This window comes from Helianthus annuus, chromosome 1 (assembly GCF_002127325.2).
Source record: "Helianthus annuus cultivar XRQ/B chromosome 1, HanXRQr2.0-SUNRISE, whole genome shotgun sequence".
NCBI classification, from domain to species: domain Eukaryota; kingdom Viridiplantae; phylum Streptophyta; class Magnoliopsida; order Asterales; family Asteraceae; genus Helianthus; species Helianthus annuus.
Window position 1 is genome coordinate 132,989,773 of NC_035433.2, and position 24,086 is coordinate 133,013,858.

A 24,086-nucleotide genomic window follows, 5' to 3' on the forward strand; every position below is an offset into this window, starting at 1 on the left:
TTGTTTAAAGTTTTTCTTTTTTACCTTATATTAGATTAATTGATGTTTGAATTCAGAAATCATTGATGTTTAAATGTCACACTTACACAAACAACAAAATTGGAGCCGGAAAATGCTTCAATCTTACGCGACAAGGCTTCAAAGTCGTATTTATATAGGCAACTCCTAAATGCACCTGCATATCAAATTACATGTTATATAGTGTTTTCACAATTTCACTTTTCATAAACTTGAAAATAGGGGTGGGGTGGCAATTTTTGCCCATTATTTATGTCTGCTTAATTTTGGTTATGTTCTACCCCTTGGACAATTTTAAAAGACTTGGCTAAAAGGAAAACACTAAAATGGGATGAACGCGCAACCACTTGCATCATCTAATTTAAATTCACATTATTTATAAAATAATTCTTGTACTAGGCGGACTAATAAGTCTTTTTTCTAGGAAAAACAAGAGAGAGTGTATCAGAGTCAACCAAATTAAACCCAACCCAACAATTTGCTGCCCAACCCGACTGACTAGTTCATTATTGAGAAACTAGAATCCAAATTTTAAGGAAAAACATATATTATATCAAACAAGTACTTAAACAAAATTTGCTTAAAAAACTGAATATATTTGTGACAATAATGTTGCTATATATATAGCAGCAAATCCGGTTTTTTCTTGATCAAACCAATATCTTTTCTTTCTTCCAGAAAATCTTAGTTCGGGTGACAAACGGTTTCAACTGAATCAAGTAAACGACTAGCCAATATATTTACAAAGGGCCTAATTGTGAACCAACATGATTTTTTAACAAAGAAACTTAAAATGCATAATATGTTGGATTATTAAATTGGTGTGTGTGTGGCCCATGGATCTTAATATGAAGTTATCTATGGTCGAGGATGATGTTGAGGCAGACACAACGGAGTATCAAAAATTGGATGGGTGTCTTCGTTACTTGTTACACACTCAACTCAATATGGTATAGTTAGTAGATACATGCAAACTCCGAAGCAACCACACTTGGCTGCAACTAAATAGATTCTTCTGCATGTTCAAGGTATGGATGGATATGGGATCAAAGTATAAGAGATGAGGTTTAGAGGCATTGATCAGGTGCAACCATAGTAGCCACAATATTGGCTATGATGATGGAGAAAGTAATCGTCATGTGTTTTATTATGGAGGAGCCCTGATGTCTTGGTGCTCGTAAAAACAAAGCACTGTAGCTTTTTCATCGTGTGAGGTGAAGTACATGGCGCCAAGATCGGCTGCATTCCAAGCACAATGAGTTGTTGGGAAAATTAATCAGGGCGAAGTGGCAAGAATTTTTGTTAAGGGTTATAACACATTGGCGATTGCTTTGGTTAACAATACGGTTTTTTTATAGTCGAAGCAAGCATATTAAGTCTCATTTTCATTATGTACGGGAGTCTGGATTACGACGTGGTAGTGGAACATATAAATGGCAGGCCACAACGGGTCGCCATATGGCCAATACTTACTAAAGCGCTCGCAAAACTCAAGTTTGGTAAAATGAGAAGTCTACTTGGCATTTACGACCTAGTTTCGAGTCGGAAATCAGGGGTGATCATTGATAATTTCCGATCGAAGGAGACGTTCCACTCACAAGTCGGCGTGTTATATGGCCGGCCCACAAACCTTGTTATATTATTAATAAGTTTAAGGGGTTGAAACTAAGGTTAATTATATATTTCTTGTTAGCCAAGTCAAGTTACTAGTATACATACATAACCATAATTAGGGTCTATGTATGAGGGATTATTGTATTTAAGCTTTGAATAGTTTCTTAGATAACAAGGGTCTATGTATGAGGGATTATTGTATTTAAGCTTTGAATAGTTTCTTAGATAACAATACGAGAGTCAATTGAAATTGTGTGTGTTTGTGACTTTGTGTATTTCATTAGACCACCCGTAGTGGTTAAGAAAAATAATGCCCCCACCATGGGGCATCATCCGACACGTGTCATCCCAGTCAGCATGGGGCGTTATTGCAAAAGTGGCGTAGTGGGAATAATGCCCAAATAATACCCCTTCCGATCATTAAAAAGGATTAAAAAAAAAACTTATTTAAAAAGCTGAATGTGTCATCCCACTTGGACCACTAATGTCCCTTCCCATTGGTCAGTCAAACTCCTCACACTCATCCAAGTTGTTGCTTGAGCGTTTTTAATAAAACGCCGGACCAATTTTTTTTCAAAAGTTTTGCAAAATAACGCCCTATGTAATGGTGGGGGAGGCGTTTTTGGGCGTTTTTTTTTTTTTTTGAATTTAAAAAAAAAACGCCCCACTACACATGTTCTTACAAGTTTTGTTCTTGAACATCGTGGTCACAACCACGTGAGAGTCTGATTTTCACATTCACTATGGAGGGGTGTAGTGTTCATGCATGTGTGAAAGTGATGTCTATGTGCACTCCCCCTTCACATCATTCACGAACCATAAAACACATGGCCTAAATATGAATCTCTTTTTCTATTTCCATTTCCAATAATGTTGGCATTTACATACAAGGAAATATAGATGTTCAGAAGATCCCAAGTACAAAAAAAAAATAAATTACAAATGTGACTTCATATGGTATCAAACCGAAATTACATTAACCGCAATAGGACTCCTAACCACATGAACATCATTTCTCCATGTCAACGATCCAAGATCGAAGCTGCCATTGCTACTTTTATAAGGCACGAAATCGATCCTGTAAGTCATCTTCTCCCCCGATTTTGAAAACCTGAGGACATTAGGATAAACCGAAGTTTTTACTCCTGTAATTGTTTCTAGTTTTGAATAATAAACAGTCGGGCCATCACCGATATATGTAACAGTCCTATAAACTGATACATTTCCAGACATATTAGCGACACCGATTGACGGATAGTTGAAGTTATAGGAGAGTGTGGGAGGTTTCTTGCAGTAAACTGGAGTTCCGATTAAGTTCTTGAGTTGTGTAACGCTTGCCCCATTGCTGCAAAGGAAATCAATGAGATTGTTGGTGTCATAATCATAAATAAGTCCGGGATCTATTGCTGCAGCTGGATTTATGTGCCCTGATCCGTAATCAAAAGGAGTCGCATTTGTAGAATCGTCGTTTCTTATGAAATTTCGGGTGTTATCAGCGATGGTTGCTGTAAGAAAAATGATAATATTGGATTAGTAGATGAAGATGGGGGATTACTTGTTTCTAATTTATTATTTTGTCAAATCCACAGTTTGTATTAAGTTTTCTAAAATAATAAAGATAGTTAATGATTTTAAATACATACACATAACTACATATTCTAACCACAATTTGTATTAAGTTTTCTAAAATAGTAAAGATGGTTAATGATTTTAAATACATATACATAACTACATATTCTATTAATGAAAAAAAATATACAAATTAATAATACAAACCGTTCGGTTTACATGGTTGGTTTCAAGTTTTAAACGGAACTAAACCCTTAGACCATCAAACCATGAAAACTGAATCATTTGAATCTCAAACTGAATCCTTTGTCTAACTTACTAAGCAAAGGGCTAACCTGTGGTCATTATTGCAGACTTTATCGCGGCTGGGCTCCAATAAGGATGAACCGATTTCAATAGTGCAGCCACTGCAGATACATGTGGACACGACATAGAGGTACCCGAGATAATATTATAGTCGATGTTGTTGCCAGCAGTTTTTTCGGTCGCTACAGGTGACCATGCGGCCAAAATGTTCACTCCTGGTGCGGTTATATCCGGCTGCATTTAAATTCACAACACGAATTAGAATTCGGAGTTCTGTTTAGTAAAAGAATATAGTTCGGAAAGATACTGACTTTGATGATGTCGGGTGTTATAACGTTCGGTCCCTTGGAGGAGAATATCGCCATCACTGGTGCTGGTTTGATCCCGACATGTGTGACCGTTTGGTAGATCCTAGCCGTCGGATTCCTAGAATCACGATGAAATGATTACGGTTAGATGATAATTATGTTTTTAAACAGTTAACTGTATAGAGAATATATTCGTGATTTAGTGACTTACTTTTCGGTTTTCATGTACGTTTGAAGCGCTTCAGCTTCGGCTTCCCCGATTAGAACACTTTGGATTACTGACTGACCCAATACATATTTTGCAACAGGATCGATGAGGATCATTCCGACACCACCGCCTTCTTCTATTGCAGTCACCTTCTCGAACCTGTCATCGCTCAGCTTCTCGAGCATACAAACCACAATTCTCCCCTTGATCGAGTTTGAATCCAAGGTATTTTTCTTGCAGAAACTAGACAAAAGGAATCAAAACAGCAACTGATTGTTTAGTAAATATTCAAGCTTTTCAAATTAAAAATTGTTTAGTTCAAAAGGCAAGTGTCCCTAAATATGCAACAAATAAATTCAGTTGGGGACATTTTCACCAATATTTTTTCACCCATTAAATATTAAATACTGTATTTCACTATTTTTTTTTTAAATTTTGTGACTAACTGACTACGCTAGCTGGCTTGTTGGGGGCGCTAGCCATTACACATTTTATAAAAAGGTGTTATAATGCTGATGTGGCGGAAAATGCCCCATAGGGGGCGTTAACCATTACGGATGGTCTTAGACTTACCCTATAAAAAGAAAGCGTGACATAATGATTTAATCATTGATGAATGTTTAATTTTATACCAAATGTTCAGTTATTATTTATGCTTCCGCTATGCGTCAATTTGTTAAGAATACCTTGCATTACTAGAGGGGATTCCGGACGCTGCAGCAACGCCCCCGAATATGATACTGTATTGTTTCCCTTGATCCGGCTTTGTGTTTACCCCAAAACCCTTCAACTGTTTTAAATTCCCGAGAAGTACGTATGATGGAAACTCGCGATCGAGTGTGCTAGCACCGACAGTGAGGATCCATGGAGCCACATTCGTCGCTGACTGTGGCAAGAAGTTGTTACCAGCCGATGCGCATACAACAATACCTTTCTGAAACGCGTGAAATGATGCAATAGAAATAACATCTTCAAAGTAAACTGGTTGAGGCGGATTTGGACCAAGAGAGAGAGAAATAATGTCGACGCCATCTTGAATAGCGTCGCTTAATGCTGCAAAAAGGTCGGCGTCTTCACAAATATCGAACCAACAAGCTTTGTATGTCGACAGTCTAGCGCTTGGCACGCCTCCTCTTGCGGTGCCTGAGGCTAGCCCGTATAGGCTAACATTGGAAACCTTTGATCCAGCAATAGTAGATGATGTATGGGTCCCGTGGCCGTCATTGTCTCGTGCTGATCGAAAGAAGGTTTTGTTAGTGTTCTCAAGAGGACCATTTACCGCTTCGAATCCTTTCGAGTAGTATCTAGCTCCTATAAGCTTCCTGGAAAACACCAAATGAAATGGATGAAATCGGGAAATTATAGCGGTTTGTGGCTTCACACAAAGAAAATCAATCATATGATTCCTAGCTAGGGGTGTTTATCGAATCAGTTTTTGGGTTAATTTGGATTTAAGTTTTTATAATATTGTATTCGAGTTTGAAATACTGATTCGAATAAATCGAGTTAGAGAGAAAAAATAAGTAAAAGTGTAAACAATGTATGTAAAATAAATAAAACATACATCTATATAATTCAAATTCAGTTATTTTACCCGGTTCAGTTTGAAAATTACAAATTCGATTCCGTTAAAAAACCTAAATTCGAATAAGTTTGTGACCCGAATGAAAATTTTGAAAACCCTAATCAGTTCGACTGTCTGTTTTTTGGAGACCGGTTCAAATACTTAGCGCCCCTAAATATATCTATGCATATAGAGAGAGGAGGGGTGCGTGAATATTAACACCCTTTTAAAACAAGACCCTTTAACGACTCCCAAAAACAAAGTGTCAGAATTAACAATTTTTAGCGACTAATATCCATCACTAACGACGATTAGTCTCTCTAGTGTAAATCTTAATGGGTTTGCTAGACGTGACCCCCTCTCTCACAAAGTTGGGATGGGACCCACCATTAAAACTATATTCTACGTTCAGTAGAGAGGTGGGTACGTTTAGACAAGCCAATCTTAATGTGAAAGTCCGCGTATAAACACAAGCTTCGTATACATTACCTGTTGCAATTCGACGGTGTGAACTTTTGTCCCGACACACATTCTCCCTTGAACCTCGTCGGCACAGGCCCTAATCCGTAGTCATTGAAGCTTTGTGACTCCGGCCACACGCCTAAATTGAGTATCGTTTCATGAGTTTGTGGGTTTAAGTCCTAACCGGGTCAAAAAAGTGGCCGGGAGTTGCTAAAAGAAGTTTATAAGGAACTAGTATTTGTGGCAAGTACCTGAATCAATGACACCAACAATAACATCCGATTGTATATCTATAGGAAGCTTGTTATATTGAGGAATAGAATCTATTCCTAAAAAATTCCATGAGTTGGTCGTATGCAAGTGACTCATCTTGCTCTCAAAGACTGAAACAACATCTTCATTTTCTGCAACACAAACCAAAACCTTACAACTTTTAAAAACAATTGCATTAATTGTGACGAACTAATAAGTTTATAATTTGTAGACAGTAATAGTTTTAGAGATGATTTTTGACAGCAATTTACACACACACACACACACACACATATATAGGGGTTGGTTAACGTAAAAATTGCCTTAACGTACGATGCGTACTAGATGCAGTTTCAATATGCGGATAATGGTTCATAACATGTTGGTTTTGTTTTTTAACAACATGCGACTTATTTTTTGCAACATGCGGATTTTTTTTCAGCATGCGGCCTTTGGTTTTTACAACATGTGGGGTTTCTTTTATGGGAGTTATAACGTGCGGACTTCACATCGCGTACGCTCGTACGTCAAGGCAAATTGTACAATACACTTTCATTATATATATATATATATATATATATATTACTTAATTGTTTTATCATAATTTAACATAAAACAAGATTCATAATTATTTATATAATTATGTAAATATATATTTGTTATATTATATGAAATTTAATTGTTTTATCATAATTTAACATAAAACAAGATTCATAATTATTTATATAATTATGTAAATATATATTTGTTATATTATATGAAATAATTATATTTGTATAAATCATATTTCCGTTTAGGCTCGCGAGCTTTGGTCGAGCTTCTTATATTAAGCTCAAACTACTTTAGCAAGCTCGTTTAGCAAACGAAGCCCAATTTAGGTTTAAGCTTATTTAAGCTCGGCTTGATTCAAGTTTTTTGTAGTAAGGAGACCTGAAAGTTTTGTTGCTTGATTGGGTGTAAGCATTGCGGAGAAGCCTCTGAAGCTTTTAGTATAATGGTGGACTGTAGCTTCTTTTGCTCCGTTATTACTGCAAAATTAAGGAACGCTTTGTCACAAACCTTAGTTTGGGTTCGAGGTCCCATCTAATATAAAGATGGGACCTATAGAACGTACTAAACGAATCAAATGAACAAAACAAATGTGTTTATTATATAGTTATAGTCTTGTATACGCGCTTGCCTTTTGAGAACCGATGCAAGCATGTCATGGTTAGCCGAGATGACAGACTCTGAGCTTGGGTGAGAGTGTTGTCCCATGTAGACTATGTAATGCTATACATTGAAAACAAGTTAGCAACGAATCTATTGTTTTTGGAAGGAAATGTATTTCAACTGCGGTTTTATATTATGTTCATTTAACTATTTAACTATTCTATTGATGACAATTTGACGAGTTGAACTACAAAAAAATTTACAACGATGAATGCCCGTCAATAGATGTTGTTAAAAAAAACCGCGTGTTACCTTTTTATCGGTGTCTCCATGGCCAACCGCAAGCGTAGCAAGCAAAATAAAACTGAAAATTGTTAGTAATTTCATACTTCTTTTAGAAAGAACTTTATATACAAACTTTGCTTAGTAGATTTAGCAACTTTGCAGATAAATTTGTATGCTTTATATAGATGAAGTCTTTGAGAATTTGAGAGCTATAGAAAAATAATATTTTAAATTTATTTAATTAAGTAATGAAAAAGATGAGTTGAAGGGTAGCATCCATGAGCCGGCTGGTAATGTAGCTTCCATAGCCGGCTTTTGTTTTATGTTTTTGTTTTAAGAAAATTGTATTATGCATAAGAATATAATTTGATTACTAATAATGTGATTAGATTGTTTTCTGATGATGTTAATATAAAATTAGTGGAAATATATAAGATAATACAAATAAGATGTATTTGTCTTTAACTTGTTAATTTGGTTTTAGATCGAATAAAAAATTATTTTTTTAGCGTTAAAATTTTGAAGTAACGAGAAGTACTACGTACAACACTTACACAATTTAGGGGTTGTTTGTTTACCTCTTAATGAGACTCTTAATGGTTCAGACCTCTTATTGATTCAACACTTAATAGTTCAGACTGTTTGTTTCACGATCAGATGTCTGAATGGTTTAGACATTTGCCTCTGAATGGTTAAGATTTATACAGAGTCTGAATGGTTAAGACATCTAATCTGAATTGGTCAGACATTTGGCTCTGAATGGTTAAGCATTATACAGGCTTTTAATGTTTCAGACCTCTTACTGATTCAGCACTTAATGGTTTAGACCTCTTGCTGGTTCAGCACTTAATAATCCAGACCTCATATTGGTTCAGCAATTAACCATTCAGATGTTGCCAAACAGCCCCTTAGCTTGTGTTATAGTATCATTGGTATTGATATTGATACTGGACGTTATGGAATGTTAACTTAATCATTGTATGGGGTATAAGCAAACAGAGCTTCTAATTAGCTACTTTAAATTGGCTGGCCAAAAACTGGAATTAAGCCGACCTTAAACGAGCTTGAGTTTTGCTGACGCTCATGTAATAAGTGAGCTAAGTTTTATATACCGAATTTTACTATACTCAAAAGCTTAAATGAATCTATAATATAACAATTTTTTTTAATACAAAAAACATAAACATATAATTACAAAATAATAATTATTTATTCAAAAAACAAGATATGAAACTGTTTTTTTTTCATGTTCCAGCACAGGAAAAAAAAGGTCAGATAAAACTAAAGGGAAAGCAAAATATAAGACACCAACAGTCCATTTGGCATCTTCTGCAAATTTATAATTATATATTTTTACATGGCCAAAACAAACAGATTAAAAACATAATAACACCTTGATTTTTCATTAGTAAAGTATTAAGAAAACACGATATTTTTGTGGATTTTTCACCTGGAAAAAGCTTGAACATGCTCAAACTTGTACAATAATCCAACACAAATTAGTAAGATAAATTTCACATGATCAGGTGCATGCAATGCAACTCATCGTTCTTTTAACCTTCTTCCCCAAACTCTTTCGTGAATCTCTCGTGAACCTCGAGGTCACTTTTGCTTACAGTTGGCCTCTGCCTCGCAAGAACCTTGTCAAAGTCCGCTCGCATGATGGGCGGTGGACTAATCTGCAATAATTTCCAATTTATTTATTATTTTGTTATATTAATCAGAATTTTCCAAACGCAGCTACTGACTATTTGATTGTTACAGTTCCAAAAAACAGAAACACATCTCAACGTATCTATTCGAGTAAAATGCCATTTTCGTCCCTGAGGTTTGGCCCCTTCTGCGACTTCTGTCCAAAGGTTTATTTTTTCGCTTCTAGATCCAAAAGGTTTGAAATCTTGCCATTTTCATCCAATGCGTTAACTCCATCCATTTTTTTACGTTAAGTCAGGGGCATTTTCGTCATTGTAGCTATTTGTTTTGTTTATTTCTATCAAAATTAAATGACGAAAAAACCCCTAACTTGTCGTCAAAAGATGGATGGAGTTAACGAGTTGATGAAAATGGCAATATTTCAAACCTTTTGGATACACATGCGAAAAAACAAACCTTTGGATGAAAGTCGCAAAAGTGGCCAAACCTCAGGGACGAAAATGGCATTTTACTCTATTTATTCAAAATCACCAAATATAATGATGAGCTGTTTCTAAGCATTCGGATACACATTAGGGCCCGTTTCGTTTTTAGATAATTATTAGATTTACCAGTTTGACCCATTACCGATAACTTGTTCGAATCGACCCGATTCTATATAAATGGGTTGAAATTGTCACATCTGCTAACAAAATATCTTAATCGGTAACAATTTTGATACAAAAAAAATACGTTACCTTTGCAGCCAACCCTTTTGCTGCGAGCTCCTGCATGGTAGTTTGGACAGCGCCACGTTGTTTTGAGCCACATGGGACCCACAAATCGTCATGTGTGTTAACAAAAAACATGGCATCCTGAGTTTTACGTACAGGTTCAAATAAAACATCCTTAACCTACAAAAGCCATAAATATTATTAGACTTGGTAGATATAAATACGCATTCCAACATGTTATTTTGGAATCTTTGCAGTAACCGTAAAAGCTGCACTTACACAAACGGCAATATCAGAACCGGAAAAACCTTCGGTCTTACGAGCCAAGGCTTCAAAGTCGCTTTCAGTTAGGTTATTTGGCGTATCACCTAAATGCACCTGAATATCAACTAACATGTTATACAATGTTTTCACTTTTCATAGACTTAAAAATACAGTTATTTATAATATACTTGTAATCACATTAGACGAACTAATTTTTCTTTTTTTAACAAAACCAGAGTCAACCAAACCAGAGTCAACCAAACCAGACCCGACCCAAACAAAACGAGCTGCAAAAAATGAATATATTTTGTAAAGGGCCTTCATTACTTTAAACATGTGTTGCCGGGCCTTCACATCTGGTAGCGGAATATATATACGCTTGTCAAAACGCCGACGAATAGCCTGCAACAATAATTTAAAATAATTTCTTACCTGATAAAAAGAAATTTACGGTATGAGTTACTATATTTCAAAAAGACCTGATCCAGAGAGTAGGGTGTATTCGTTGCTGCAAGTACAAGAACTTTATCATCATTGTGTCCTACACCCTGAAAGATACAATATTTGGAAACCGTTCACAACTTCATATCACTGCTGATTAATACTAACTAGTATTTTGACTTGCCACGCATTGCGACGGAGTCGAAACTTAAAGTAATTAGAACTGAATCACTGATACAGTCAAATATTTGACCCAACTCGTTTTCGAACAAAATTTTTACGTCAAAACGTAGACAAACTAAAAACACATGAAAATAAGCACGAAAACGTATTATATCTGACCCGAATCATTAGAGAGAAAATTTACGTCGAAACATAAACCAACTTGGATTTGTAACGAAACGTGCTTAAAAATAAGCACGTAAAAAAAATGTTTTTTATGTTAATGAATGGCAAGCTTTGTGGCGGAGTCGAAACATAAAGTAACTCGAATTTGACCCGCCTAGTGAAAACGTATTATATTTGACCCAACTCATTTCCGAACAAAACGTATACCAACCAAAAACGTACATAAAATAAGCACGAAAACGTATTATGTTTGACCCACGTACATACAATACAAACAAGCACGTAAAACTTGAGGGGTAAAAATTAAATTTTACAAAGCTTTTAAAAAACAGAGGGGGTGTAAGTGGCAATGCTAAAAGTTGAAGGGTCAAGTACACAAAAAGACAAAAAGAAAAGAAAACATGAGTTGAATGGCATTGTTGTAAATTTGGCAAAAAAAAACAATAAAAAATAGAGGTTGTGTCTTAGGTACCATTCCTAAGACACTCTCTTTTGTTATATATATAATATAATTTACTTTTCTTTTTTGGATTATAAGAATAAGTAATCACCTGCATCTGAACAAGGATTTCGGTTTTAATACGCCTTGAAGCTTCACTCTCGTTGCCTTCACCACGTTGACCACTGAGAGAGTCAATCTCGTCAATGAAGATGATTGAAGGTGCACTTTCACGAGCCATTTGAAAAAGATTTGAAACGAGCTTTTCACTTTCCCCCATCCACTTTGAAACAAGATCTGAAGAAGATACACTGCAAGAAAGCGCCAGTTGGCACTTGCCAACTTATTGACATAAGTTCATTTAAAAAGAAACCAAAATATATGGAAAAATCATAATCAAATATGAATACTGGTAGCTTTATGCTAGACTGGTGGTTAGAACCTGCCAACTTAATGGCACACTGCCTATACCAACACAATACCTCATATAAGTGAGAAACCGTTTAATAAATGGAATACCTTGAAGCCCTTACAGAAACCCTTTTAAACAAACTACGCATATTGAACGTGTACATGCCATGAAAATATTAACAAAAATGGATTTCTAGGAAAGCGTGCATAGTTGCATCAGCAGCTGGAAACCAGGATTGCATAAAAGTTAGGTGGGTGAAGTATGCTAATGTGTAAGGTCTTTAAATTATATACAAACCTTTCGGTCTAAGAACTTTCACGTTTGCTGTTTGTATGTTCAAAATCTCAAAACTAGGCAAAAATAGGTAAATTGGTGGGTTGGATAAGGGGTAAAAATGGTGTTTTTAATATGTGCGTCAAACGGGTTGACCCAACCTAAAGACTGTTAATCCACTTTTTATATTATAAATACTAATAGTTATATATATAATTATGTAAAAATAATAGTACAACTACGCCCCACTTGCGGTATGCGCATATAATGTATATATGTGTGGGCGCTCGGGCGGCAAAAGTGAAAGTGCACTAATTTTAACGTTATTTTACTATTTCGTGAAAATAAGTTAAAAGAGGGGGACGGTTAATCCTTGGTTTAAAAAAGCGCGAAGCGCTCCGAAGCGTTTTGGTTCCAAAAGCTTTAAGCGGAGCTTCAAGCGCGAAGCGAGAGCTTCACGTGTACGAAGCGCTCCATATTATATATAATTATATATAATGTTAATTTTATATATATGTATAAAAAATAGCTATCCATATTAAATATATGTATTTTATAATGTTAATTTTGTACTTTTATGCATAAATTAAAAAGTTTAAGGACCAAATGTAAACTACTGAAGATAGAGGGGGTTAAATGTTTAAATAGACAAACTATCTTTACACTTTTTAAGTAAAAAGTTAGAAGTTTCAGGGACTGAATGTAAACTAATGAAAGATAGAGGGGTTAAATGTTTAAAAACCTTAACTTATAAAAACCCTAAAAGCCTAAAAGATACGCAGCCGCATCTCTCTTCTTCTTCTTCCCCCTTCTTCCTTGTTTCCGGCTGAAAGCAACTCCGTCGCCGGAATTTGTCGCCGGATTTCACATAGGAAGTCGCTATATCGTCGATATAAGGTCGATATGTACCTTGTAAAGACCGTTGGGCTTAAAAAATGGCCCAAATGGTGATCTGATTGGCTGGAGCGTCGCTTCACAACTTCATCGCTTCGCCGCTTAAAGCTCGCTTCACTTTGCTTCACGTAATGTAACGCTTCAGAGCCAAAAAGGCGTTTTTTCCAGCGCTTCATCGCTTCATCGCTTCAAGCTCGCTTCAAGCGCGCTTTTTTAAACACAGGGTTAATCATGCATCATGTGGTGGCGTTGACAACCGAAAGACAAGGGAGTACATGCACTAATTGGCCTTTGTCTTGATTGCCGAGTGTTATGTGCCTTATGTCCAAGGCTTGATACAAAACTACCATCGAGCTGGGGGTCTCACTGGAAGCAGCCTCTCTATTCCTACGGGGTAAAGGTAAGGCTGTCCTATATTGTTATAAAAAAAATAACTTATAAACCAAATCAATCAGGAAATAGGTAATTGGGTTAAAAAATATTCTCATTTAGCGTTTAGCAGACACCCATTCATCTACTCTATTAGTGTTGATTTTAAAGCCATCCCATTATATCATCCCTAAAAAAACATTGGTGCAAGTATATCATATATGTTTTAAAAAATCACAATTACCAATACTTAAAAACCTAGGGTAAAGTTCTTGTACAAATAATCTTAACATACTAAACATACAAATTGAAGGAAAACTCAAAAAGACAAGGTGGCATTTTTGTAATTATCAATAACTATCAAAGTTACTCTACAAATATACCTAAAAAAACCTAACCACTCCCCCCACCCCCAAAAAAAACCTAAACCCCCCCCCCCACACCCCCCAAAAACCTAAAAAAACCTAACCCCCCACCCCCACCCCCAAAAACCTAAAAAAAACCTGACCCCCCCCACCCCCCACCCCCAAAAACCTAAAAAAACCTAACCCCCCCCCCCACCCCCCACCCCTAAAAACCTAAAAAAAACCTAACCCCCCCCCCCCCCCCAAGCTAAAATGCTAAAAACTAAACCCCCCAAAAAACCTAAAAAAATCTAAAAAAATTAAAAAAAACACACAAATTATTTTATTTTATTTTTTTAACATTTTTTATTAAAAAATCGCTACTTTTAGTAGCAGCCAAAAAAAAATTTTTTTTTTTTTTTTTTTTTTTGCTAACGAAATTAGCGATTTTTTAATAAAAAATGTTAAAAAAAAAATTTGTGTTTTTTAGGTATTTTTGGTTGTAACTTTGATAGTTGGTGGTAATTACAAAAATGCCACCTTGTCTTTTTGGGTTTTCCTTCAATTTGTATGTTTAGTATGTTAAGATTATTTGTATTTGATCTTTTGCCTAAAAACCTAATACACTCTTTAAATTATGTGTGCTTGGCATGATTAACTTTTCAAGTCCTTATGATTCACGGTCCTGAACTTCAAGTCATGCATTTCAGTATATTGAAGTTTATTGTTTCAATCATTTATTAAATTCATCGTCCTTTTTGTTTGATTAGAGTTGAAAACCTCATTAGAGATAACCACTAGTGCCATGAAGGTAGTGATTGTGCTTTTGATTCTAATGGTACAGTCGACACCTATTGCTCGATCTATATCCTTTCTTCTAGGAGTCGTATTAACTATATTAAGTCTGGAGAAATTAAAAAAAAAACTTTTCTCATTATCTCATACACGTAAGCTTACTCCTATGTACAAAATAAAATATGAACCTGAATTCGACCTAAAGAATCCACAACCGACACACAATGAAACTAAGAATTAATCTAAGTTTTTCAGAAGTAACACCTGAAAAAAGTAGAGTCTGCTTCTGTGGCAACCGCCTTCGCTAAGTATGACTTTCCAGTCCCAGGTGGACCATATAAAAGAAAAGCTCTCCAAGGCCGCCTTTTACCTACCACAAAAGTCAAAACAAAATTATCAAGTTAAACATTGCTACAAGTTCTGAATACATCTGTTTCATTATGTATTAATTGTTAACATGATATCAATCAAATATAATACATAAAACTTGATACATTTAATTAAATACTGCTACAAGAAAAACACTTCTGAACAACACTCTTTAAGCTTAGCAAATTTCAAGAATATGGTAATCAATCAAAGAGCTTCTAATATCACACGCTGCAAAAAAAAGATGTTAACACCTAATTTGGGACAAAACTAAAAGCCATTTAGCTCACTAATCTTGTATTAACAAGATAAAAATTAAACCTTTAAGCCTGTTAAATACCATAATAATCTATCTATCTATCTATCTATACCTAATATATAAGTAACTAATTGCGCCACATGTCACATTTACGTGAGCCCAATATTCTTTTCCCCGCTTCTCCTATTTCACTCCCTTCTTATTTACAATTCAACTACTACCATAGTTGTTAAAAGCCATCGCCTCTTGCGCCTAGGCCCATTTTTCAGGCGAGGCGAGGCAATTGCGCTTTAATTCTCCATATGATGGTTTAGGCGTAGATTCCGACGAGGTTCCTAGATTTCCGATATTTTCCGGCCAAATTCTCTAAATTCCAGCAAAATTCTAGCTAGGTTTCTACTTTTATTTGAGGCAAACTACTTTTTTACACCAGTACACTAAATATTTTAGAATTTTTGGTACTAAATATATGATATTAAATGCTATATAATAGCTTTTGTTTATTTTATTTGAAGAATATTATTATTTTTCTAATAAATAATATATTTTTCATTTTTTTCATTGTGCACTTTTCTTTTCTCAGGCCCTCGCTTTATTTGCGCCTTGCACCTAGGCCCAGGCGAGGCCTATGCGCCTTGAGTGCGCCTAGCGCCTTTAATAACTATGACTACTACCTTATTCTCAATTTCAATCCAATATTATCTCAAAACATCATTTAACAATTCTCAACTATCTCCACTACTAACTACTTAGACTATGGGGTATGGGGCTTGGGGCTTGGGTTGGGGCGTGGGTTGGATGTGGGTCGCCCCATGTCTGCCCCCCCAAGCATCATTTAACATCATTTAACAATTCTCAACTATCTCCAAACCCACGCCCCAAACCCCCCGCCCCACCGTGTTGAATGTGGGTCGCCCCATGTCTGCCCCCCAAGCCACGTGTCAACTAATGCCCCAACCCAAGCCACGTGTCAACTAATGCCCCAACCCAAGCCCCACCATACCCCACAGTCTTAACATTTCATTTATTCAACCCGTGTTTCTAAATTCTAACAACCACTAATCTCCACAACCTCTAAAAACACCCTAACCAAACAACATCATGTAACACTAACCAGTAAAAAACTGCGGAAACTTAACCGGCAAAATAACCGCTTCCTGCAACGCCTGTTTCGCACTCTCAAGTCCAGCAACATCATTCCACTTCACATTCGGTTTCTCCCGAACAATCGCAGAGTTCAACCCAGCCCTAAGTTTCGAATTCTCCTCATCTCCCCCTCCACCTTCCCCATCCTTCGGTTTCGTCTTCGGTCTGGCCGCCACCGCCGCATCGCCGCTGGTTGCCGCCGGCCCGGTGCCACCTTCATCAAGAACCGCCCTAATCTCCTCCGCACGGCGCAAATACTCAGTGAATTTCTGCGTAATTGCTTCGCGAATCTTGGGGTTTTTCTCGTACTTTAAGTGGGTTTTGAAGTAGTCTAATGCGTTCATGTATAAAGGGAAGGCTTTTGGGTAGTTTCCGGCATTGTCTTCGTGTACGGCTTGTTTTACGTACTCGATTGCTTGTTCTTTGAAATTGCTATACATGGCATGTATGTATATATGTGTAAATTAGGGGTTTTGAAGATCGATTGGTTGTGGAAGTGAACCCTAGATGAGATTTGGGTGGATCGGGAAGTGGGATTGATTGATTTTGGAGGTTTGATTTGGGGAAAAGGGGGAGAAGATGGTGTTGATCAGGTGTAAAGTCTAAAGACGACGGGATGGAGTAAACTAAAAAGACTTTTATGGGATGTATACGTGATTGAGAAGACTATTATTAATGTATCACGATTAGTTAAGAAAATTGTTAATGGCTTTGTAGCCTCGTTGTATAACTTCCGTTTTGCTCTTTGCGGTTTAGTCATTTTAACGGTTTTGCTCCAATAGTTTAAAAATAGTCATTTTCCTCCCTGATCTTTCGAGTTTGTCGCCAGTTTGCTCCCTAATCTTTCGAGTTTGTCGTCAGTTTCCCCTCCCTGATGGAGTTAGAGGCTGGGAGCAAAATGAAGATAAGTTAGAAAAATCAGGGAGGAAAATGGCTATTTTTAAACTATTGGAGCAAAACCGTTAAATTGACCAAACCACAGGGAGCAAAACGGAAGTTTACTCTATTTATTATGTTTTTTTCTGAATTGATGTATAAGCATTATGTCTGGAGATTGATATGATCTGGTGATTTCGCAGGTGGCACGATAATACTACAGTGGTCGTTCAGTGATCTAAATTTGTTGTTAAAAAAAGTTAAGAAAACTAAGAAATCCAAATTAATGGATCTCTTTTTGCCACGTGTTGCACTTTTTTGCAGACTGTGTTACGTATAACAACCAGAGGTTGTCACTAGTTACGTGTAACAGCTTTTGCAGACTTTCAGCTTTTTCTGAAAAAGTAAAAGTTGTTACGTAACACGTGGCAGCCTCTAGTTGTTACATATAACACGTTGCAAAAAGGTGTAACACGTGGCAAAAGGAGGTCCATTCATCTGGGTTTTTTTTATTTTTTTTAACTAATATGAGTTTTCTTCCTATAATTGTCCGCCCTTTGGGTTTCTTAGTTTTCTTAGCTAATATGAGTTTTCTTCCTATAATTGCCCACCCTATTTGAACATTGTTATAAATATATTACACTAGTAACATTACCCGCATTACGAGGTTTTGGTATTTCAATATAGCAACCGAAAGAAATATGCATAAAAGAATATCCATACATGTTTTACATCGACCGAAAACCATAAAAATAAATTTAAATTGGATAGTGAGATGGGCAGGTTTTAAATGAATTGCAATTGAAAACGTAAAAGTAATCTTAAATATAATCTGTATGAAAAAGGGGGACCGCTAAAATGAAAACCACCTCTAGTTGTAAGAACCGCGAGAACCACTCTCAACCAATCACAAAAAAGGGTAGTTTGGTCATTTCCTTTAAATGTCTAATCTCTCCTCTCTCCTCTCGCCTCTTTTAAAGTTGCAGAGTTTCTCTAATCTCTCATCTCTCCTCTCTCATTTTAGTCTTCATCTTCAAAACGCAAACAAACATCATCTTGCTCCCTCTATCTCTCGATGGCATCCAGCCCCAAGTCCAACCTCACACCCACCACCACATCGCAACCAGTCCCCCCTCACCCCCCTGTTACATGCTGAAGAACCACCGACCACCACCACCACCACCACCGTTTGGTGGTGGTGCTACGACGGAATAGATCAGAGAGACTGGGAGAAAGAGGAAAGACAGAGGCCCGAGAGGCAGAGATGAGAGAGAGAGAGACCGGTGGCGAATTCCGGCCACGGCGGTGGTGACGGCGGTTGCTTCGGATGATGATGAGAGTTATGAGGATGATATGGTCCGACAGCGGCAATATTCTTTTCCCCGCTTCTCCTATTTCACTCCCTTCGTATTTACAATTCAATTACTACCTTATTCGCAATTTCAATCCGATACTATCTCAAAACATCCTTTAACAATTCTCAACTATCTCCACTACTAACTACTTAACATTTCATTTATTCAACCCGTGTTTCTAAATTCTAACAACCACTAATCTCCACAACCTCTAAAAACACCCTAACCAAACAACATCATGTAACACTAACCAGTAAAAAACTGCGGAAACTTAACCGGCAAAATAACCACTTCCTGCAACGCCTGTTTCGCACTGTCAAGTCCAGCAACATCATTCCACTTCACATTCGGTTTCTCCCGAACAATCGCAGAGTTCAACCCAGCCCTAAGTTCCGAATTCTCCTCATCTCCCCCTCCACCTTCCCCATCCTTCGGTTTCGTCTTCGGTCTGGCCGCCACCGCCGCATCGCCGCCGGTTGCCGCCGGCCCCGTGCCACCTTCATCAAGAACCGCCCTAATCTCCTCCGCACGGTACAAATACTCGGTGAATTTCTGCGTAATTGCTTCGCGAATCTTGGGGTTTTTCTCGTACTTTAAGTGGGTTTTGAAGTACTCTAATGCGTTCATGTATAAAGGGAAGGCTTTTGGGTAGTTTCCGGCATTGTCTTCGTGTGCGGCTTGTTTTACGTACTCGATTGCTTGTTCTTTGAAATTGCTATACATGGCATGTATGTATATATGTGTAAATTAGGGGTTTTGAAGATTGATTGGTTGTGGAAGTGAACCCTAGATGAGATTTGGGTGGATCGGGAAGTGGGATTGATTGATTTTGGAGGTTTGATTTGGGGAAAACGGGGAGAAGATGGTGTTGATCAGGTGTAAAGTCTAAAGACGACGGGATGGAGTAAACTAAAAAGACTTTTGTGGGATGTATACGCGATGGAGAGGATTATTATGCCCGGATAATCCATGTGTTTTGCTCTTTTTTTCACCTGTATCTCTAACTTTCTAAAATTACAGCTATAGTCTATAACTTTTCAATTTTCGTTCCTAGATAGTCTCTGTACCTAACATCAGTTAGTTTTCTCAGTTAAAAGGGTGTAAAATGACTAGATTACCCCTGAACACCTACAGTTTCTTATCAGATGTCCCTTGGTTGTGTTTGGTCAATCAATGGTTTTGTTTTATGTTAAAAAGGAAACAAAAAAGGAGGCGTGGACCAATGAGACCACCCCACTCTGAAAACGGAGTAACCCTCTGGTAGCGACATACAATTTAGTGAATTTACACATACTAACATACATGTGAAGGTTCGATCAACTTTGTCCAGTGGCAGCAGCCTCAATTGATCGAAAAACCCGCCTTTTTCCCAATGTTCTTTGATCTGTCCTAAGACAGTCCCAGCTGTGGTTGTTGCCTTGTTGCGCTAGGCAAGTTATTATATGTACATCTAACCTAGTTACAATAATGCGTAAAAGTTGTCAAAGTAGTGTGAGACATGAATAAATTATAGGAATATAATGGTCTATCCAAGTTGTTTTGACGTTGCATCTAAAATCCAATTGTAATTTAGCGACACATATATTATTTTCTTAAAATACATGAGTCGCATCGTGGATAATTCATACGCTTTATACACGCAAAACTCACTTAATAAATTTTTTACTTCACATATATCATATCATCTTCAAGATAATTTCCTATTTGAAAATTTTCTTTATAAAACGCATCGTTCGAATACAATGTATAATTTAGTAATTCTAATTTTAACATAATATACTTTACTTTTAATAACGATTAATACTAGTGATTAAAATTCCTATGTTTAAGTGTTTAATGTTTGTCTTTGATATAAAGAAAAAAAATGTAATTACAAGATTTAACCAGGGGAGGAGCTTAGAGGAGGCCGGACCGGGCCTCGGCCCGTGCGGTTTTTTCGCCCAGTAGTGTTAAATTTCAGGTTTTCGAGAATTTTTTTAAATGTGTATCGGTTCGGCCCAGACTGATTTTATCTCCAAAAAACATCGGCCCATGCTGAGTTTTAGGTCAAGATCCGCCACTGGATTTAACAATTTGTGTAAGATACATACATGCATTAATTAGCACCTTATGAACACTAAGATTCAAGTCAGATGAAGTTTCTAACAAAAAGGGAACAATTTGCTAAATGATCATAAGTCTAGTGTGAACATGATGTAGTAATTTATGCAAGATACATGCATAGAATGGTTAAATAAAGTATTGAAACATAAATTTTCAAATTTTGTTTCCATTAAAGATGGAACAATTCATTGAACAATAACCGATATTTTTTAAATTTACGCGGGAAGACATTTGAATAACGAAAAATGATTTTAAGAAAATATATTTTACACTCTTCATCTAAATTTCTATTCCTATATAAAGGGTATACACATTGCATAATGCATCCAAACACATACAATACTCACTACTAAAAACCAATCAAAGAGCTGAGAAAATGAAGCAAGAAACCATTGTTATGATAGTTGGAGCAGGACCCGCTGGCATTGCAACATCAGCATGTCTCAATCTTCTTTCAATCCCAAATATTGTTCTTGAAAGGGAAGATTGTTATGCATCTTTATGGCAAAAGAAGGCTTATGATCGTTTAAAGCTTCACTTAGCAAAAAACTTTTGTCAACTTCCTCATATGCCATTTCAGGAAAAAAATTTAAAAATACCGCATACCCACATTTACATTAGCATAAAAAATATTTATCTTCATACAAAATTTACATCCGCGCGTAAAAAAACTTGCATCAGTCAAAACTACAGACTCGACAATTTTTTTTACTTTCTCTTACAGATGTGTTTATAATATCTTCATCTAGGTTTGTGCAAAAAAAAAAAAAAAAAAATTGGCCCAACTCGCGTGGGAAGAAAAAGTTCTCATGGTTCTCACAACTCGTGGTGGTTTTCATTTGAACCGAGCCCCAGTGACTAATATATTTTCATATTTAATTCTATATGTGGTTATAATTTTAATAATATGTATTATACTTCACTAGTAAAATTTGTCGCGCGTTGCGGTGGAATTTCGTTTGGTAATGGTTGTTTTGTTACGTCATCAATACGACATAGACAATTAGTATAGCAACATCAACCCAAGGAAAAACACAGAAAATGAAGTCATTATCTGCCCAAAATAATGGGAATACGTGTTTTATATCAATAGAAACTTGTAGAAAGGAATATCAGTATTGATACTACCAATATGAGTGAAGTAATTATATGCCCAAAATAATGGGAATACGTGTTTTACATCAATAGAAACTTGTAGAAAGAAATATCAGTAGTACTGATACTACCGATATGAGTTCCCTTTTCTTTTACCGGTTTGTTTATATTTTGAAAGTACATTTTCTATATTTAATATGCATATTACACAATTTGTATTAGTTACTAACGAAAGAGAGAACTCATAAAATAAAAGCTATAAAATGCCTAAAAGTTTATCTATATATACCTAAAGGGATGTCAAAACGTGTTCGGTTTATTACTTTTTTTATTATTTAACTATAAAAAAGACGAAAATCCAAGAGCCGACTGCGCGTCTCAAATTTCCATATATTAAGCTTTGCTCTCTCTCTTCGGTTCATTAAAAAAGAAATGAGTAATGGTATTAATATATATTATGTTAGCTTTAGAAAAACGTTATTAAAATAAAAAAAATGATTTGAATTATTTTATAGTAACATTTTAGAAAATATATTATCATTTGGATGAACATGTCATAACAATAGAAATTATATATAATAGCATTACTATGTCTATATTAAATTGATAATATAATGATGGAATCCACATTTCAGCCTTAGCATTTTGCCTACTCACATCCAGCCGCTGGTTTTTCTTAACCAGCACCACCTCCACCGTCTACTCTTTCACACACACACACACAAAACACGTACACGCACTTTCTCTATTTCACCCATATCAGTTTCTTCAACTCTTTGTCGTCGCCAACAACCACACAACACATGACCAAGGGGATTCTACCACTGCAATACCGTTACGTTGTCGTTTCTGGCCTCCCAAACACTCTATGTACTCTGTTATTACATCTAAGAACTACTCAACCAATAACAACTTTCGTTCACCGGTTGCCACCCCCGCCGACTGCCACAATTATGTTTCCACCAATGTTACAATGCCCAACCTCTCTCTGTCTCGATCTGGCAAAACGTCCCCACCGCAACTGAAATCATCACCGCCACCTAACACCTACAGTTTCTTATCAGATGTCCCTTGGTTGTGTTTGGTCAATCAATGGTTTTGTATTATGTTAAAAAGAAAACAAAAAAGGAGGCGTGGACCAATGAGACCACCCCACTCTGAAAACGGAGTAACCCTCTGGTAGCGACATACAATTTAGTGAATTTACACATACTAACATACATGTGAAGGTTCGATCAACTTTGTCCAGTGGCAGCAGCCTCAATTGATCGAAAAACCCGCCTTTTTCCCAATGCTCTTTAATCTGTCCTAAGACAGTCCCAGCTGTGGTTGTTGCCTTGTTGCGCTAGGCAAGTTATTATATGTACATCTAACCTAGTTACAATAATGCGTCAAAGTTGTCAAAGTAGTGTGAGACATGAATAAATTATAGGAATATAATGGTCTATACAAGTTGTTTTGACGTTGCATCTAAAATCCAATTGTAATTTAGCGACACATATATTATTTTCTTAAAATACATGAGTCGCATCATGGATAGTTCATACGCTTTATACACGCAAAACGCACTTAATAAATTTTTTACTTCACATATATCATATCCTCTTCAAGATAATTTCCTATTTGAAAATTTTCTTTATAAAACGCACCATTCGAATACAATGTATAATTTAGTAATTCTAATTTTAACATAATATACTTTACTTTTAATAACGATTAATACTAGTGATTAAAATTCCTATGTTTAAGTGTTTAATGTTTGTCTTTGATATAAAGAAAAAAATGTAATTACAAGATTGTAAGATACATACATGCATTAATTAGCACCTTATGAACACTAATATTCAAGTCAGATGAAGTTTCTAACAAAAAGGGAACAATTTGCTAAACGATCATAAGTCTAGTGTGAACATGATGTAATAATTTATGCAAGATACATGCATAGAATGGTTGAATAAAGTATTGAAACATAAATTTTCTAATTTTGTTTCCATTAAAGATGGAACAATTCATTGAACAATAACGATATTTTTTAAATTTACGCGGGAAGACATTTGAATAACCAAAAATGATTTTAAGAAAATATATTTTACACTCTTCATCTAAATTTCTATTCCTATATAAAGGGTATACACATTGCATAATGCATCCAAACACATACAATACTCACTACTAAAAACCAATCAAAGAGCTTGAGAAA

The 24,086-nt window shown here is 36.1% G+C and overlaps 2 protein-coding genes across 3 annotated transcripts; both read right to left on the minus strand.

Annotated features, from left to right (window-relative positions):
• Positions 1-2,465: 2,465 nt before the first annotated feature.
• LOC110931726 (subtilisin-like serine-protease S) lies at positions 2,466-7,849 on the minus strand. The gene is made up of 10 exons (XM_022175109.2): positions 7,766-7,849; positions 7,482-7,573; positions 7,232-7,329; positions 6,301-6,453; positions 6,077-6,188; positions 4,710-5,345; positions 4,027-4,266; positions 3,819-3,933; positions 3,537-3,741; positions 2,466-3,137 (listed from the first exon to the last, which is right to left on the minus strand). The coding sequence occupies exons 1-10, from the start codon at positions 7,838-7,840 to the stop codon at positions 2,593-2,595; spliced, it is 2,271 nt and encodes a 756-aa protein (XP_022030801.1). The 5' UTR covers positions 7,841-7,849; the 3' UTR covers positions 2,466-2,592.
• Positions 7,850-9,028: 1,179 nt separating this feature from the next.
• LOC110878943 (protein SUPPRESSOR OF K(+) TRANSPORT GROWTH DEFECT 1) lies at positions 9,029-19,469 on the minus strand. Of its 2 annotated transcripts, none has more exons than XM_022127348.2 (8): positions 18,940-19,469; positions 14,948-15,053; positions 11,709-11,907; positions 10,848-10,916; positions 10,696-10,770; positions 10,384-10,482; positions 10,129-10,284; positions 9,029-9,417 (listed from the first exon to the last, which is right to left on the minus strand). In XM_022127348.2, the coding sequence occupies exons 1-8, from the start codon at positions 19,409-19,411 to the stop codon at positions 9,292-9,294; spliced, it is 1,302 nt and encodes a 433-aa protein (XP_021983040.1). In that variant the 5' UTR covers positions 19,412-19,469; the 3' UTR covers positions 9,029-9,291. The 2 variants fall into 2 exon arrangements, with proteins under 2 accessions (XP_021983040.1, XP_021983034.1); XM_022127342.2 differs by lacking the exon at positions 18,940-19,469 and adding an exon at positions 16,426-17,135.
• Between the last annotated feature and the right edge of the window lie 4,617 nt (positions 19,470-24,086).

Coding starts and splice junctions, on each gene's coding strand:
- LOC110931726 (XM_022175109.2), bottom strand. CDS start 7,840: ATGAAATTACTAACAATTTTCAGTTTTATTTTGCTTGCTACGCTTGCG. Junction 6,454..7,231: donor TCAAGCAACAAAACTTTCAG/GTCTCCTTACTA, acceptor TTTGTGTTGCAG/AAAATGAAGATGTTGTTTCA. Junction 3,934..4,026: donor ACGTACATGAAAACCGAAAA/GTAAGTCACTAA, acceptor TCGTGATTCTAG/GAATCCGACGGCTAGGATCT.
- LOC110878943 (XM_022127348.2), bottom strand. CDS start 19,411: ATGTATAGCAATTTCAAAGAACAAGCAATCGAGTACGTAAAACAAGCC. Junction 15,054..18,939: donor GTTTCCGCAGTTTTTTACTG/GTTAGTGTTACA, acceptor CTTTTGTGGTAG/GTAAAAGGCGGCCTTGGAGA. Junction 10,917..11,708: donor AAATCCTTGTTCAGATGCAG/GTGATTACTTAT, acceptor TGTATCTTTCAG/GGTGTAGGACACAATGATGA.